Source organism: Drosophila sulfurigaster, chromosome 2R (genome assembly GCF_023558435.1).
Source record: "Drosophila sulfurigaster albostrigata strain 15112-1811.04 chromosome 2R, ASM2355843v2, whole genome shotgun sequence".
Lineage (NCBI taxonomy): Eukaryota > Metazoa > Arthropoda > Insecta > Diptera > Drosophilidae > Drosophila > Drosophila sulfurigaster.
In genome coordinates this window covers 31,992,714-32,008,656 of record NC_084882.1, presented here as the reverse complement: position 1 = coordinate 32,008,656, position 15,943 = coordinate 31,992,714, and the positions used below count along the sequence as shown (strand labels likewise).

General features: G+C 40.8%; 7 protein-coding genes across 7 annotated transcripts; 2 read left to right on the top strand and 5 right to left on the bottom strand.

Annotated features, from left to right (window-relative positions):
- Positions 1-78: 78 nt before the first annotated feature.
- Positions 79-1,100, bottom strand: LOC133838193 (uncharacterized). Its single transcript, XM_062269193.1, has one exon. It carries the CDS (start codon positions 746-748, stop codon positions 254-256), a length of 495 nt encoding a protein of 164 aa, XP_062125177.1. The 5' UTR covers positions 749-1,100; the 3' UTR covers positions 79-253.
- On the bottom strand, positions 1,024-5,281 carry LOC133838188 (cell adhesion molecule-related/down-regulated by oncogenes). Its single transcript, XM_062269189.1, is given in 7 exon segments — positions 1,024-1,753; positions 1,756-1,803; positions 1,806-1,862; positions 2,670-2,883; positions 2,956-3,071; positions 3,319-3,520; positions 5,004-5,281. Coding segments are annotated over 6 exon segments (1,068 nt in total). The 5' UTR covers positions 3,419-3,520; positions 5,004-5,281; the 3' UTR covers positions 1,024-1,220.
- Positions 5,282-6,167: 886 nt separating this feature from the next.
- Positions 6,168-6,602, bottom strand: LOC133838195 (protein chibby homolog 1). Its single transcript, XM_062269195.1, is given in 3 exon segments — positions 6,168-6,216; positions 6,277-6,394; positions 6,396-6,602. Coding segments are annotated over 3 exon segments (327 nt in total). The 3' UTR covers positions 6,168-6,214.
- A 134-nt stretch (positions 6,603-6,736) lies between these two features.
- On the top strand, positions 6,737-8,428 carry LOC133838186 (interaptin). The gene is made up of 5 exons (XM_062269187.1): positions 6,737-6,882; positions 6,942-7,311; positions 7,366-7,875; positions 7,930-8,114; positions 8,170-8,428. The coding sequence occupies exons 1-5, from the start codon at positions 6,848-6,850 to the stop codon at positions 8,372-8,374; spliced, it is 1,305 nt and encodes a 434-aa protein (XP_062125171.1). The 5' UTR covers positions 6,737-6,847; the 3' UTR covers positions 8,375-8,428.
- Positions 8,429-9,405, bottom strand: LOC133838190 (vacuolar-sorting protein SNF8). Its single transcript, XM_062269191.1, is given in 4 exon segments — positions 8,429-8,570; positions 8,626-8,772; positions 8,825-9,120; positions 9,122-9,405. Coding segments are annotated over 4 exon segments (759 nt in total). The 5' UTR covers positions 9,296-9,405.
- A 137-nt stretch (positions 9,406-9,542) lies between these two features.
- LOC133838183 (protein dispatched-like) lies at positions 9,543-15,496 on the top strand. Its single transcript, XM_062269183.1, is given in 8 exon segments — positions 9,543-10,307; positions 10,380-10,562; positions 10,564-11,370; positions 11,431-11,522; positions 12,372-12,911; positions 12,967-13,605; positions 13,665-14,651; positions 14,710-15,496. Coding segments are annotated over 8 exon segments (3,606 nt in total). The 5' UTR covers positions 9,543-10,151; the 3' UTR covers positions 14,912-15,496.
- Positions 11,389-12,358, bottom strand: LOC133838191 (uncharacterized). Its single transcript, XM_062269192.1, has one exon. The coding sequence runs from the start codon at positions 12,266-12,268 to the stop codon at positions 11,531-11,533; it is 738 nt and encodes a 245-aa protein (XP_062125176.1). The 5' UTR covers positions 12,269-12,358; the 3' UTR covers positions 11,389-11,530.
- Positions 15,497-15,943: the final 447 nt, after the last annotated feature.

The window sequence follows — 15,943 nt, the reverse complement described above, 5'->3', positions numbered from 1 at the left end:
ATAGACGAAACCCCAGTGCGAAATTTAGCACAGCACTGAGAAGGTGTAAATGCTCGACGGGAAAATACCCTGTATGCATAAGGTAAAAAATATATGTTTTTTTTATTTGAAGATGCAACAAGATACCACAATTGGGCAAAATATATATAAAATATGCATAGACATATAGGTTTTGACACTATATACCATCAAACATGCCTTCCAGGTTCTGTCGAATCGTAGACTAACACAACTGGCAAGAGGAACTCAAAATTCAATCGTTTTTATTTGAGGTCTGTGATGTGTTCGCTTGACCCTCGTCTTGTTTCTTCTCCTCCTCCGCCTCCTCCTCCTCGGAAGATTCACTTGCCGGCTCCTCCACCAGGTAGCCTTGCTCTGCTTGATAGACATGATTTTGTTTGCTTTTGGGTTTTGACACTGCTGGTGATGATTGCCTCACATTCTCCACAGTTTCACGCTCATCCTCATCCTCGTGCTCATGCTCGTGTCCGGGATTGGGTAGCGAGTGATGGCAATGGCATTCGTTGTGATCCGATTCATATTGAATGAAGGTCGGTCGCTGATACCATTGAACCATGTGGCACACATTGCCAATGACCTCTTGCTCTTGCTGGTAACAGTTCTCCTCGGGCATTACCAAATAATTGTTAGCCGCATTGTAAGGTAAAAACATGATCGATTCAACCGGATCGGGCATTAGATACTCGTAATACTCAATGGTCGTGGTGCGATATCTATGACTCGACATTGTTAATCTTATTATTGGCTGTCAATTGCCTCGATGGGTTCCTCCTGATTCACAATGTTGAGACGCAGGCGCAGAAAGTAGACACGGATCTGGCACTGGCGCAGCAAATAAAACTGCAGATGAAGTTGAAAGATCATCGGTAACCAGTGGAAAACGACAAACAAATCCGTGAATATCAAACAGTTTGAATGCGTTTTTCGATTGCAACTTTACTCGTTTTTTTCTTTCCTTTTATTTTTTGTTTTGTTTTGCTTGTTTTTTTTTTTGTGGCTATATTGAGGAACGCTGGGCCGGAAATGAAAGATCGTAACTAATTTTGAATTTCATACGTAACGAAATTTTGAACTAAACGAATATGTTGCTAGGAATCACAACAAAATGTCTCGGTATGCGGTAAATTTATTGCTAAACTTAAAACTTAAAGTTAAAAACAGTCTTTGGTCCCCAAAAAAAATCTTTTTAAGCAACTAGGTCAACTCCCACCGAGAACATAACGTTCCGTGTCCAGCTCCTCATCCGAATACTGCTGCTCCATGCGTTCGCATTCGTTGCGCCTCGTACAGCGTTTATAGATCATATAACCACCCCAGACACTCAATGGCAACATCGCCAATCCCACGGGCATGAGAAAGAGCAGCAGGAAATCCCGTGGATCGCTGGACTCTTCTTGCACCAGCTCATCACTGCTGCCATAATCCGCCCAGTAGTCCACTTCTTCTTCGGGTGGCACCACCTCCAAAAATGCCTCACGTATCTTGTGTCCCCGGTAGCTAATGGCCACACAGGCATAGAAACCCGTATCCCTCAATTGCACACTGTTTATTATCAGCTTGCTGAGATAGATCTGTGGATTAACGAGCTTCTCGGGAGGTGTGGCAAGTAACTCGTAGGTTCTGCCTCCATAGCGCACAATGTGTGTGCTAAAGTTGGAGGTGCCCAAGGCGGGTTGAGGTGTTTCAACTGCTGCTGGTTGTCCAGGAAAGCGTCTGCGAAACCATTTGATTGTGGGTGCTCTTCGCTGTGCACGCGGCACTGGAACACCACACGACTGTCCTGGTGGCTGTCTTATTGCTGGGATAGGCGTCCAGGAATTCTGGTGCAGCCAAGGAACTGTCTGAAAGGAGCACAAAATTTTAGATGAGTTTTATTTAGCTTATGAATCGATTGGTATTCTTTAAAAATCTAATAATAGGAGTTGTGGACTATAGTTTAAAAAGTATTCAAATTGTATAATTATCTTACACACTCTAAAGATCGATTTTCACTTTTTTTAGGTAAGGGTTTTAAAAACGATTTAAAACGTAAATTGCAAATAAAGATATATTGTTGTCTAGCATACTTCATTCGCAGAAACCTGGGTAAACTTTTTTGGACAAATTTAAAGAATAAAAACTTTAAAATGACTTAAAAAATAAATTGCAAATATGAATATATCATTGTCTAAGATAGTTCATTACTATTCCTAATATTTACAATTAAGCAGAAGTCTGTCAAACCAAAATTTATATTCTCACAAAAAGCATGTTTGATTTAATTGCTTTCAACTGATTCTTGATTTATTTAATAACATTTTTAAGGCAATTAGAACAAGTTAATATCGAGTATGCAAAATGTTGTACACTTGTTATGCCTTTTTTCAATTTAAATGAGCACTTTAATTTATGATGCCTAATTTTATTGCTCTTAATTTACATTTTCATTAACCCGAACTTGGAGTTAAATTTAAAGTTTATAAGGAATTTGTTAGAATTTTAAACGATTACTTTAAGAAGCAAGTTATATTCTTGACGTCATAAATTGCGGAATAATCTCTTATCTAATAAAATATATACATATATCTACAATATATCACCGACATCTACAATATTGTATCTACAATATATCACCGATATTCAGAACATATGTTAAAGGAATCACTTACTTTTCACATCCAGCTGATAGGTGCGTACAAGTTGCACATCCACCGCTTGAGTGGCATCCAAGACATGTGGATTAATGCTGCACTTGTAGAGACCCGAGTAACGCTCAGTTACATTGCGTAGCCAAAGCTCGGAGCGACAAAGACTCGACTCACAAGGCAGAGCTGTCCAATCATCAGCAGATTCCAGCTGATAGCAATTGTTATCACTGCATTGCTGTTGGAGAAAAAGTATATAAATTACTTTCAAAAATTAAGAAAACTAGTTAGAAATGAATTGAATTCCCACCTTGAAGAACCATTGTATCTTGATCTCGGCCAGCTTGCGCTCATCCACCAAACCCGTGAGGTTGCACTGCAGCTTGACATCGAAGCCGGCACGTTGTTGTATCAGCTCCGTGTTCTCTATTCAAATTGCAATCAATGAAAACAATATTTCAAAAATCAAAAACATTCAACGAAAGTAAGGTGAAATATCTTATCAAATTGCGTTGCCAAAAAAAAAGAGAAAAACAACAAATAGATAAACTAGGAAACATCGCATTGATTGATTTTTTTACTATACTTTAAGTTTCGTATTTCCAAGTGAAAAAAAAACTTGGCAAAGTGTGGGAATTTAAGTTAATTGTTTTTGTTTTGAAATTTCACTCACCTGTGGTGTCAATAAAATGAGCAAATGCTTCTGTTGGTTTCAAAATGCCAATTAACAGCAACCAGATGGTCACTAAAAGTGGCTGCCACAGCTGCTTCATGATGATTGCGAGTGATTGTTATCAATTATTTATTTAATAGTTTGTGCACATTTTCCACGCTCATTTCAATTCTTGAAATATAGTTTTTCAATTAGCTAAATTCTGCAAATAAAAATGAATTTCACTTTCGCATTAAATTTCAGAAATTGGCAGCTAAATACAATACGTAAAATTCATTATGATAGAGAGAATGTGGAATTCAGAATAGAACCGAGTTTATAGTGGGTAACATTGTATACTATATATTCGAATTATCGCCCCGTTTTGCCCATTCACGAAATGATCGATTTGAATTTAATTTTATAGCAAACTTTTAGTGCTCGACGCCGATCGACGTTCGTTGCTCAGGTTGTTATTTATTTATTGATTTATCCATTGCATTTTTCACCGCTTCGCACACATTTTTCACACATTTAATTGGGGCGCTGTTTGGGCCGCCTGGCTAGCTGGCTGAGTGTACAATTTTCTTTTGTTTATTTACTTGGCCATTTAAAGCTGGGTGATCCACATACAAATAGAAGAGCACACACACTTAGATACAACTGTGTGTGTGGGTTCACTTTCAGATACACAAGTATTCAGATACACGTATGTACATAGGTGTAATAGCACTTTGGGTATATATAAATCCTTGGCTCACACATAAATTATGGCATTTTGCTTTTCATTATTATTAAATAGCAAAGAGAGACCCCATTTATATGGAGCAAACTGAACAATAAATCATCGATACGATAATGCCCATTTATCAAAAACGAACAAAAAATCGTAGGTTGACTGAAGATTGTGGAAATTAAGAGTTTTATTTTTACACAACACCCACGAAAATATTAACTGACATTCCGTCGTCGTAGAGCACAAATTTTCAGATATTTTCAGAACTATATCATGCGCAATAAAAGAGGCGAATTACCCGATGCTAATTTTGACATTTAGCAATTAATTTTCACCTTTTTTTTCTGTTTTTGTTAGGTGTCTCGTTGTTGCCATTGTCGTTGACGTTGCCGCTGTTTCGCATTTGCATTTTTTGATAATTTAGATATTCAACATGTGTATGTTTAAGTTTTTTTTTCTATTTTGTGTTGAGCTTGTTGTATCTGGAACGTTGCGCTGCACGAAACTCGCATAAAAATACAATGATCATCGATGATAGCAACAACAACAGCAACAACAACAACAGATTGTCGGGGGTTTGTGGTCTGTTTATTTAGCTGCTCTCCACATGATCAATTTTTGGGCTTGATTTATCAATGTTGCCCCCATTTGATTGGCATTCACTCAATTGATTTATTTGCTATCATTTATTAGGTAGCCGACGCTCGTCATTTCATTCAAAATACACATATATATATTTACTATGTGCATGATTGACAATTTGTTTATGCCGAGCAACACTTTTTTTCTTTACTATTTTTTTTTTATTTTTCGAAAATTACGCGCAGTCACCACAATGGACACACGATGGACTTCAATGAGCGACAGTTGCTTAGTTTTGTGTTTTTTTTTTTATAATCACTTTGCTGATATGGTCAGTATTTCTGTTTTTGATTGACACTTTTGTGCTGATATAGACGACTTTGGTTACCTAATGCCAACATCCACACATAAGGCTGAAACGTTGCAGTTTATTTGTTTGCGCATTCGAAACCGCATCCGAATAGCATGAAATTATAGCGAATGCAAATTCAATTCTTTTTTTTCTTTTTGTTATTATTATTTTTAGCTGTTGCTATTATTAAAGTAGGTCCCTTTTTATTGAATACTCTATTGTATATTGTATTGTTTTGTGTGTCGAGTTTGTTTTGTATTAGATCGCTCGATCGTGTTTATTGTACGTCCGCTCGGCCGGGTGGCTATCAACAAACTACTGTAATACACGAATCGAACAAGTGTTACCCCTCGGAGGTGCCTCGGCGGCGTCGTTGACGATGTTGCTGCTGCTTGTGCCGGCTGTGGCTGTTGCTGTTGCCACTTCGTGGCTGGGAAACAACTAAATAAGTGTATTTTATAAGCAGTTACGCTTATCGCATATCAATATAAATGCGTAAATATACAGTAGTCGATATAGTCAGCAGATATGAACAACCAACTGCGACTATGTACACACAACGCACACATAGTCAAAGATTAGACTCCGATCGACCCGAAATATATTTCACCCTCTCACAGTTGAGAGTGAGAGAGAGAGAACTCGAGAGCTTGGTAGCTTTATTTAAATGCGGTTGTGCCGGGTTCGCGGCCACCCTCGATATTTATTTTGGCTGCCTTATGCACAGTGGTGTTATCGCCAGCAACTGCAGCTTATCACAAAAAACCCCGCACTACACTCACATATAATAAATAGCAGGGAGCCAGAACAGCGGCAGAGCTCATAGTGTGTCGCTGTCGTTGTCGTTGTGTTGATGGCGTCTATAGATTGCTGCCAATGGCGACAACCCAAATGCTTACAATTTGACCAAAGCTAGCACGAGCGGCACTCGCTCCCCACCTCCCTCCCCACCCATCTCACATTCATTCCAACGCACAACGCGAAGCGAACAAATCCAAATTAATTCCCAATGGGCTAGTCAACAAAGCCAAACCGATCCGTCGATGGCCAGCCAAGGTAGTTGCACTGTTGTTTAGAGCTCTTTGCCACTTGATAACTTCCAAACAGCAATATAAACTGATTAGGGTGCTTTATATCTACACATATTGTGGCGATAAAATAAAAGAATGCCCCACAATAATCCCAATAAAACTTGGCATATGATACATAGATTTTATTTATTCGAATTTTCTTGTTTTCTTTGCGAATTCTGCAAAAAGTAAACAACTTTTAGTTTTGTTATTTTAATATATTACTAAGTGCTACTTACACTTCTCCTTCGGCTTCAGTTCATTCAGTTCTGTGGCATGTTCGGCCAGCAAATCCAGCATCACCTCAATCTTAAGATTACACATGTTATTCTCCTCCTCTAATGCCCGAAACTTTTTTATTCAAACGCAGCATATCATCGACGTCGCCTTTGCGCACCGAATGCATCCAAATGCCATCGGCGAAACGCAGTTTTTTATTGCCCAGATTAAGGGATATCTTGCGGAAATCATCAATATCTTCGCTAACAACCGGAAAACCAATATTACAGCGATTTACACGCGCTGGAATCGGTTTCGATTCGAATTTCTTGTTGAACAGCGGCATCACAAATGGACAACTGCAAGCGGAATAAAATAATAGCAAACACCTGACCACAAAGGAACACGTTGCCAGGACAACCAGGACAACATGGTGTCACAACACACCCGGCTTTAATTGTTGTGTGTACTGAGCTGTCAAAAAGAAGACTGACAGCAGACAGTATAAAAAAACAAATATATACAAACCAATTCAATAATATGCTATATAACATTTTCGAAAATTGAGTGTGATTAACTCGTATTACAATTATGACACAGGAGGCTGATAATTATGTGTTCTCCAAGTGCGTACCGTATCTCAACCATTCTCGGCTGTATAAATAATTATATTATTTTACTGCAGTTGTGCCGAGCAGGTGGCCGAGTGTGTGGAGCGACTTGTGCGACAAACCAACGAAGATTTGAGGAACTTTCGCGAGGAGCAAAGTGGTCTTCGAGCACATATCTCTTCCATACTGGATGAGAATCGCAATCTGAGCACTCAACTGGGCAAATACACCAGAATGCCTTACGCCTCGGACATGGAAGAGCTGCAGCAGCAGCTCCGTTTATCCAACGATGCGCTGGTCCAGGCCAAGGCACAAATAGATGCACTCAAAAAGGATCGACATTGCCTCAACCAGATCAATGAATGCTCACAGCGCACTATCAAGAACTTGGAGACTGAACTGCAAAATTATCGTCAACAATTGTCCAAAGGCGACAAACAGCAAGTGAGTAAAGTAATCAATATAAATGAGATTCAAGTATTCATATTCAACTTTTAGATGTACGACAAGTCGATTAAAATGCTGGAGCAAAAGTTAACTTTGCAGCAGGAAGACATACGCACTCAGACGAGTGTCATCAAGGCGTTGCATCAGCATAAAGTACGAGATGGCGAAAGGATTGAAACACTGCAAACTGAACTCAATAGGCGACGTCAAGACAACGAGAATCGCGAAGAAAGCCAAGCCAAGATCGCAACAATGCAAAAGCAGCTAAAGGAACTTGACAGAGCATTGAAATATACTCAATCCTTGCTGGAGAAGAGCACAAAACGCGAAGAGACGGCCATGCGCAAGGTGCAAGAAGCTCTTAGTATTAACGAGGCTACCGAGCGTGAGAAGATCGAGGCGGAAAGGTTAGCCGAAACCTACAAGGAGGAAGCTACTCAACTGGCCACCAATATTGGCAACGTTATGGACGAAGCCGCCAAGCGTGTGGATAACGAAGTCGATCAGCTGCGCTCGAAGCTATCGAAGAAGGATAAAATGATACAATCACTGCGCGAAAAGGTTTGTTGATTGCCCAGTTTACAAGCCATTATCTAAACATTAACTCAACTGCAGCTTAACCATCAAATTGCCGAGAACAAGTCCATGATGGAGTCTATCGAAGCGCGCTACAATCGCATTAGTCTCAAGTATGAAGAGACTCTAAAACAAAATGAGAAACTTGCGGCGCATGTCGAGTCCTGCAACAAGCGAGTTACGGAAATGGAACAATACGCTCAGAAAGAACATCACTTAACGAGGTAAGCCACATGTTACTTTTACAAATAAGTTATATATTAACTTTTCGTTACACAGCAAAAAGAACTACGATCCTCAGCTTGAGGATTACATGCAGGCCAATAAGAAACTCAAATCACACTACAGATATTTGTTGCATGATTTGACAAACAGATTCGAGGCGGAGTTCGAAAATGTGCGCAAGGAAAACTGTGATCTGAAGGCCGAAAATGAGCTACTCAAGAGTGGCGCCGCTGGCGATGGCATTGGCATATTGAAATAGTGAACATAAAAACTTATATTTTATAGTAGTTAAATAAATATGATTTAATTTCAACTATGTGGCAGTAAGCTGTGCATTGCGACCGGGAAACAAACTGGGGAACCAGTAACTGGGCTCATCTGATTGCTTATCAATCCAGCAGAGTCCCTCACCCAAAACCTTGTCCAAGGCCTGCTTGGCACGATAATCAGTCCAGCTGCAAGGAAAACGTAAGTTACCGACATTCGCAGCTTAAGGCAAACCAAGCTTACCCCAAATCCTTCATAAGCTGAGATTGCGTGACGCTGCCTAATTCTGTATTAGATGCAGCGCTGAGTATGTTAGTTTCCTCCATGCTAAGCTCGCCTGGGATTGATTGCACCATGTATTTGCCTTTCCCCAGCTTATGTATAACAAACCTGCATACAAATATAAACATTAAGTCGAACTTAATTGAAATGGCTAGCTTACCCGTTGCCAAAGATACTCAGTTTCTTGGCGGCCATCAGTATGTCCTCCTTGGTAATCTCCTGATGCACAGCACTTTGACCGCGCGCAGCGATTAAGCGCCGACGGAGTTCATCCAGCTCCATAAGACCGCCAGTTTTGTGATTGGCTGCCAAACAGACTTCAACAACCTGCACACTGAGCTCATAATAGAAATCTCCCATGCCGAGCACACTCCAAAAACCTTTGCCAGTAGCCAAGGGATCCACGCCAATGGCCGCACACATCTCCTGGAACTGCTTACGGAATTGCGAATTTTTTACGTATGTCTTCCTTGTGTTTCATGGCAAACTCTTCCAATTTATTGCGAAAAACTTCCATTTGTTTGGTCATTTGTTCCAATTGTGATTCCTGCAGATCAGCACCCTTATCCTTGTATTTCTCAGCAGCTAACTTTTGTTGCTGTATGGCACCCAAACCCACGCGACGCCGCATTTTCGAAAGGAATTGTATTTATATCTTTTAGAAAATTGTTTTGTTTGAAAAAATAATAAAAGCGAAGCCAGCTGTTTCAATAGGCGATGACTATATCCGTCAGCTGATTGCAACTGTAGCCCTGGCAGAATATAAAACAGAAATCGATAAGACATTGTCCTAGGTATCTATCGATATCAAGGCAAAACCATACTTTGGTATATCAAATCGACGTTAAAACGGTTGTCATAAAATTTTTGCTAGTGGTCACACCGTGACACAGGTGTTCAATACAACAGAAAGCTCATTTTAGAAGATAATAAAAAACAAATAATGAATAAAATTCATAATATTCAATTAACATATTATTTTGGCTGCAAAAAACATCGATGTTTGCCATAGAAAATCGATGTTTAACAATTTTTTATTCATTTCGAAGTTTTGTTTCTCAGCGTGTGGTTTATTTCGCGTGTGTTTATTTAAACAAACAATGTTAATTCATTTGACGACCTCCCATCAAGAGAATTTTGTATACGAGAACCACAGATGAGCTAAGAGAAGACAGAAAAATAAATTAGAAAAAACTCACAAAGGCAAGAGGTCCAGACAGCAGTATCTATAACATAAACAACAACAATAGCACTGCCCCCGGCCCCTCTGCGTGCTCAACAAAGGACACCCGCCATCGTATTACACACACACACACATGCATATAAGAGCCATCAAGGTTATTATGTGAAGAAATGCTGTGACTCCAATTTTGTTGGTGCACTGAACCAAAAAAAAAAAAAAATATGAAATCAAATTGAATGCATTGAAATTGCGAATCGAACGAAGACGAAGAACGAAGGACGACGAGTGTTGCAATTGCCTCGGCATGTTGTGCTTCGACTCGGAGAAGATGAATTGGTATTATCATGTGTTGGCACGTCGACCGTATCTGGTGGTTATTTCCATAGCCGTCTATTGTGTGGCCTGCATTATTGTGGCACTGATATTGAACGACCTGCCCGACTTCAGTGACCCCACCTTGGTAAGTAGAGTGTCCCCAGCACAATAAATCATTTCTACGCATGCTCATACTATCTACACACACGCACCACAGGGCTTCGAATCGCGCGGCACTGCGATAGGCAAACGTTTGACCTCTTGGCATAATCTGGAACAGGAATGTGATGGCAATGGCGCCTTATTCTCCAATCCATCGGATCTGCTGCAGAAGATGCAGCTCCAGCATAGGCAGCATCCTAACCACAAGCGGCACAAAAAACAGCAGCGGCGCAAAAAACAATAAGAAACGCAAGGAGCACAACAACGGCAACAAGAAGAATCAACACGATGATATGGCCAACAAAATGATGGTGCTCAACAAGCGACTGAAGGCCACCAAGCGACCGACTTCAAGTGAGAACAAATGGCTGGATGGACAAATACGTGACTACGAGATCACCAACGACAGCAACAGTAGCAACAATGGTGCATCCACCATTGAATATGGACACAACACAACGTTTGTCGATGAGGATGAGCATCGTGAGCGTATGCAGAGCAAGAGCAGCAGATGGCGCATGCTGAAGCAGGCAACGCTTCCCAACGATTTGGGTTGGCCGGAGGCCAAAGCGGCGAAGGAATCGATTGAGGGCTTTTTCTGTGATTCTTCGCCGCACAAACGTTATGCTCATTTTGTGGTGCAACGCATTGGACCCAATGCCACCGATTCGTTGTTCGATTTGAATGGCATGCTGGCCATGTGTCAGTTACAGGAGCAAATTAGTTCGGTGAAAAGCTATCAGGCGTTCTGTGAAAGAGAAGGATCAGAAGCAGAAGTGACATCCAACTGTTGTCGGCCTTGGTCGTTGCCCAATTATGCCACTTTGTTGGCCAATAAAAGTTCGTGTTTCGATCTGAACACAGAGGACGTTGCCCTGCTGCAAACGCTGCTCATCAATTGCTTTGAGTATTATCACGATCTGAAGATTGACATGAACTGCAATACCTTAAATCGTTGCTATGCACCTGAGGAATGTACGCGTCATGCGGATATTGTGTTCAGTGTGCTGAACTTTCTCACTGACTACGGCTTCATTAAACCCAATGTAAGTAGCTGAAAGCAGTTTTAACAATTTGCTTTACTAATGTACTTTACTGCTTTGCAGGACACAAATGTTTATTTGAAGTACGCCATGATTTTTGTGCCAATTGCACGATCTAATCGCATCCTGACGCTATTTCACGAATGGGAACACGTGTAAGTTTCTAATATCTACGCAATGTATAACGATCAATGGGTCCTGCAGGCATCTTGCCATCCTTGGCAGTAACTAGAGCTGGCACACACACTTCCTCAAAGTATGTGCTCAAATCATATTTGCGAAACAGCTTGCGCATATTCTCACGAAATTCGTCCAACGACATATCCTTGGGAATTGGTTTCTTTTTGTAAAAATTATCGCCCAATTCTTGCAGACGATTGTAATAATTGCCATAAGTCGTTTGAATATCCTTCGATTGCGTTTTGCTGTCAGCAGAGTCGCTAGGTTTAATAGTTTTCTGACTAATCAGCGAAACGTATTCATCAGGTGAATAATCCGACCAATAAATAGTTTTACGCAAGTCCTTCAAGTAAGCTTCAACTTGATCGTAGCGCACTGGAGGACACTCAAAAAAGAGCTTGTAAATCTCTTCGTTGCACCACTTAGTCCGTCTCAAGAACTGACGATAATCCTCGCGCCAATCCATGGCATATGGCCAGGTGCGTGTCTTAATCTCAATGTTGTTCACCTTGAGATTGTTGGCATAGTGGCCAGAGATTAGCGCCGGATCGGTTTGGTAGCGAAATATCTTCTTTGGCTTGTGACTGACACCATCATGCATGTGATCCACAAAGTCCTTTTTGGTAACTGTGCGCTTCACAATGCATTTGGGCAGCAGATCATTGACATCGACAGCGGCCAAGCGTTCGCTGCGTGTGAGGGATGGTCTTTCATCAGTCATGTTGAATTGAAAAGTTTTGTAACAAAATTTATTTTAAATTTATAATGTGCTAGTATCTCCGATTTATTTATATTAATCGTAACTACTATGTTTATATTTCTAGTGATCTGAGCAACGAACTCGTCGAAGTCATAGGCATGGATTTGGGCTTGGAGAACGAACTTTTTAGCGAACTGCTGCTCACGGATGTTTGGCTGGTCTCACTCGGAGGTCTTTTTGTGCTCGCCTGCGTCTGGTTGTACACTGGATCAGCGTTTATCACCGTGATGTCGTGCCTAGCGATTTGTTTTTCGCTGGGATTGGCTTACTTTGTCTACACATTGGTCTTTGAGTTCAGCTTCTTCCCATATATGAATCTGTTGGCCGTTGTGGTGATCATTGGCATTGGTGCCGATGATGTCTTCTTGTTCCTAAAGATCTGGCAATGTGTGCTGGCCGAACGTTTTAGCAAGAGCAGCACATTGAACACACAGTCAACGCTACCCACACCTTTGGAGCATAATGAGCACACGGAAACATTGGAGAATCTTATGGCACTGACAATGCGACATGCGGCTGCCTCGATGTTTGTTACCTCGGTGACAACAGCGGGTGCTTTCTTTGCTTCATATAGCAGCTCAATCATAGCCATCAAATGTTTTGGGTAAGCCTTCGATTATCTTTATTTAGTGTGTCACTAATATTGCCTATTTTCTTAGCATTTTTGCTGGTACTGTTGTGGTGACGAACTATTTGCTGATGATTACCTGGCTGCCGGCATCGGTTTCAATTATGGAGCGTCTGTTTGCTAGTCGCATGTCCTGCCAGCAGCATCTGTTACAGAAGCTAATCAACGCTTGCAAGAAGTCAATTAATCGATTTTGTGAACTGTTCGAGGAGCGCATCACACACAGCATTATGAACTATGCATTCTTATGGCTAATCATCTTTGCAATACTGGGCACAGGCAGTGCAATAATTGTGTTTTGGTATCCGGGACTGCAGCTGCCGGAGAAACCACATTTTCAGCTGTTTGTCTCACATCATCCCTTTGAGATCTATTCGAAGCTGCGTCATCTGTTTTGGTTTGAAAAGACACTGCAAGCAGTGGAGAATTTCAATATGAGCATGCGTTTCGTTTGGGGCGTAGAGGCGATGGACGATGGCGACTATACGAATCCCAATTCACATGGCAACCTACACTATGACAATAATTTTAATATATCTAGCAAAGAGTCACAGATTTGGCTGCGTAACTTTTGCCAAAACGTGCGACAGCAGCCGTTTTATCAAGCGACTTTTGGCTTCTTGTTGCCCAACTGTTTTATCGAGAATTTTATACGTTTTATGGAGCGCAGGTAATTTAAATTATTAATGTTTTAAAGACACTATTTAAACTGCTTTCTTCTTCGCTTAGATGCATTGATGACATGGACTCAACACACACGAACTCAACGCCCTGCTGCGCTGCCGAATTCCCCTACGAACCACATATATTTGAGCTGTGTTTACCTCAATGCATATCCAATCTATGGGAGACAAGATTTTATCAGCAAAGCAAAGCGGGTCCCAGGTTTGCTGCTGCACCCAGTCGAACCGATCTTGGCTATTTGGAGAGCAGCAGCAACGAAAGTCTAAGCATGGAGTCGACATCAATGCAACTGCTTGTTAAGGCGCTAATCATTGAGTTCGATTCGAACATAAGCTATAGTACCATCTATAGCAATATGAAAGTGTTTTACGAGAGCGTCGAGAGCTGGTTTCAACAGCAGCTCAGCACTGCGCCGCAGGAATTACGCGGCGGTTGGTTCATCAGTGACTATGAATCTATAATGTTTTTTAGTGTTCAGGATACGCTCTCCAATGACACAATAGTCGCCATCATTTTGGCCATGGCCGCATCACTTGTGGTGCTATTGTGCTTCACACTCAATCTGATCATCTCCATATATGCTGTCATTACCGTTTCCCTAACCATATTCAACACTGTGGCTGTGCTAATTTTACTCGGTTGGCAATTGAATATATTGGAGAGCATTGCCGTCTCAACGGCCATCGGACTGGCTGTGGACTTTAGCCTACATTATGGCATACACTATCGCCTGGCGCCATCCAAGGAGCGTGTGGCAGCCACACAATTTGTGCTGTCCCGCATCATTGGACCGACGGTGATGGCGGCAGCAACCACGGGCTTTGCCGGTGGCATTATGATGGCATCAAATATACTACCCTATATACAGATTGGTGTCTTCCTCGTTGTGGTCATGGTCACCAGTTGGCTGTATGCCACATTCTTTTTGATGAGCATGCTCAAAGTCGCTGGACCGCAGTACGGTTTCATGCAGCTTGGTTGGCCGAAATTGCGCAAACGTCGCACTGCAAAGGCCAACAAGTTCTACGAAAGGTGAGTAAATTTACTTTACTATATAAATATACAACTAATTTGTGTTTGTTCTGTGTAGAAAACCCAGCCAAATTATTGCTAGTGAACAGCTGCTAACGCCCACGAGTTCAGCTATTGTTGAGATGGCGAATTCGGAGACACATGAACTGGAATCCCTCAATTCGAATAGCCAAATCAAAACAATATCGGGCACAGAAAGTGGACACACTTTGCCTGCGCTGCCCGTCGACTTTGAGCACTCATTCCAAACTGTGCACTAGGGTTATATATATATACATATATAGTAAGTATATCAATTGGAGCCGTCTGTCTATCTTGTTGCGATGATGCCATCATCAATGGAGCTGCGACAATTTGCATTTTTTATATATACAGGGCAAAGCTGTAAAGCGATCCCCAGCATACATTTATATATATACATATATAGTACTTAGCACATATACATGGTGCACCAACTACTTTGTTAGCATTAAGCCCAAAAAGCTCAAAGAGGCGACAAGGACAAGAAGTTTGCGCATTTTATACTTTGCTAATATTGAGAGATTAGTTAGAGATATGTTAAGGCATAATAATAGGAGGGAGGGAGGGGAGGTATAACGAGAGAGAGACAGATAAATCGATCAAAATGTATTAAGCTTGAGCAAATTGAATGACTCTTTTTAGTGTGCTATTTCAAAAAGACTTCAAACAGTTGCAATGCGCTTTTTTACTTATGGTAGTTATTGTAACGTTTTGACGCCCCGAGCCACAAAATTTTTGGGCTCACAAATTGTAAACTGAAGCAATTAGCGGAGAGTACTGGGTACGTCCAATAAAAACAAAAAAAAAACATACAAACAAAAAAAGATAACAGAAAATCTGTACGACTGCATGATGTCGGTATTATTAGTTGATAGAGTTTTTAGTGAAGCATTAATGTATTATGTATTATCGTATGTACTTAATTGTAATCAAAACTATTTATACTCTGAATTTTTATTAGCTGTTAAATCTCGGGCAAACAATGTTGGCGCCGGCATTATAGATTGTATACACTATATACAGACATACATATATGTACTTACCATATATGGTAGTTACACACACACAAAACACACTCATACACTTCTATATATAATGTACGTTGATGTACTAAATGTGTTGTCTATCCTAGTTGTAAACGCGTTCAAAACACACACACACAAAAAAAACTCACGTTTGTAATAACCATGTAACTGTGATACAGAAGGTGACAAATTGAAAATATTGATGAAAAAATTCTATTCTATGTTTATATAGACAAAATGAAGAAA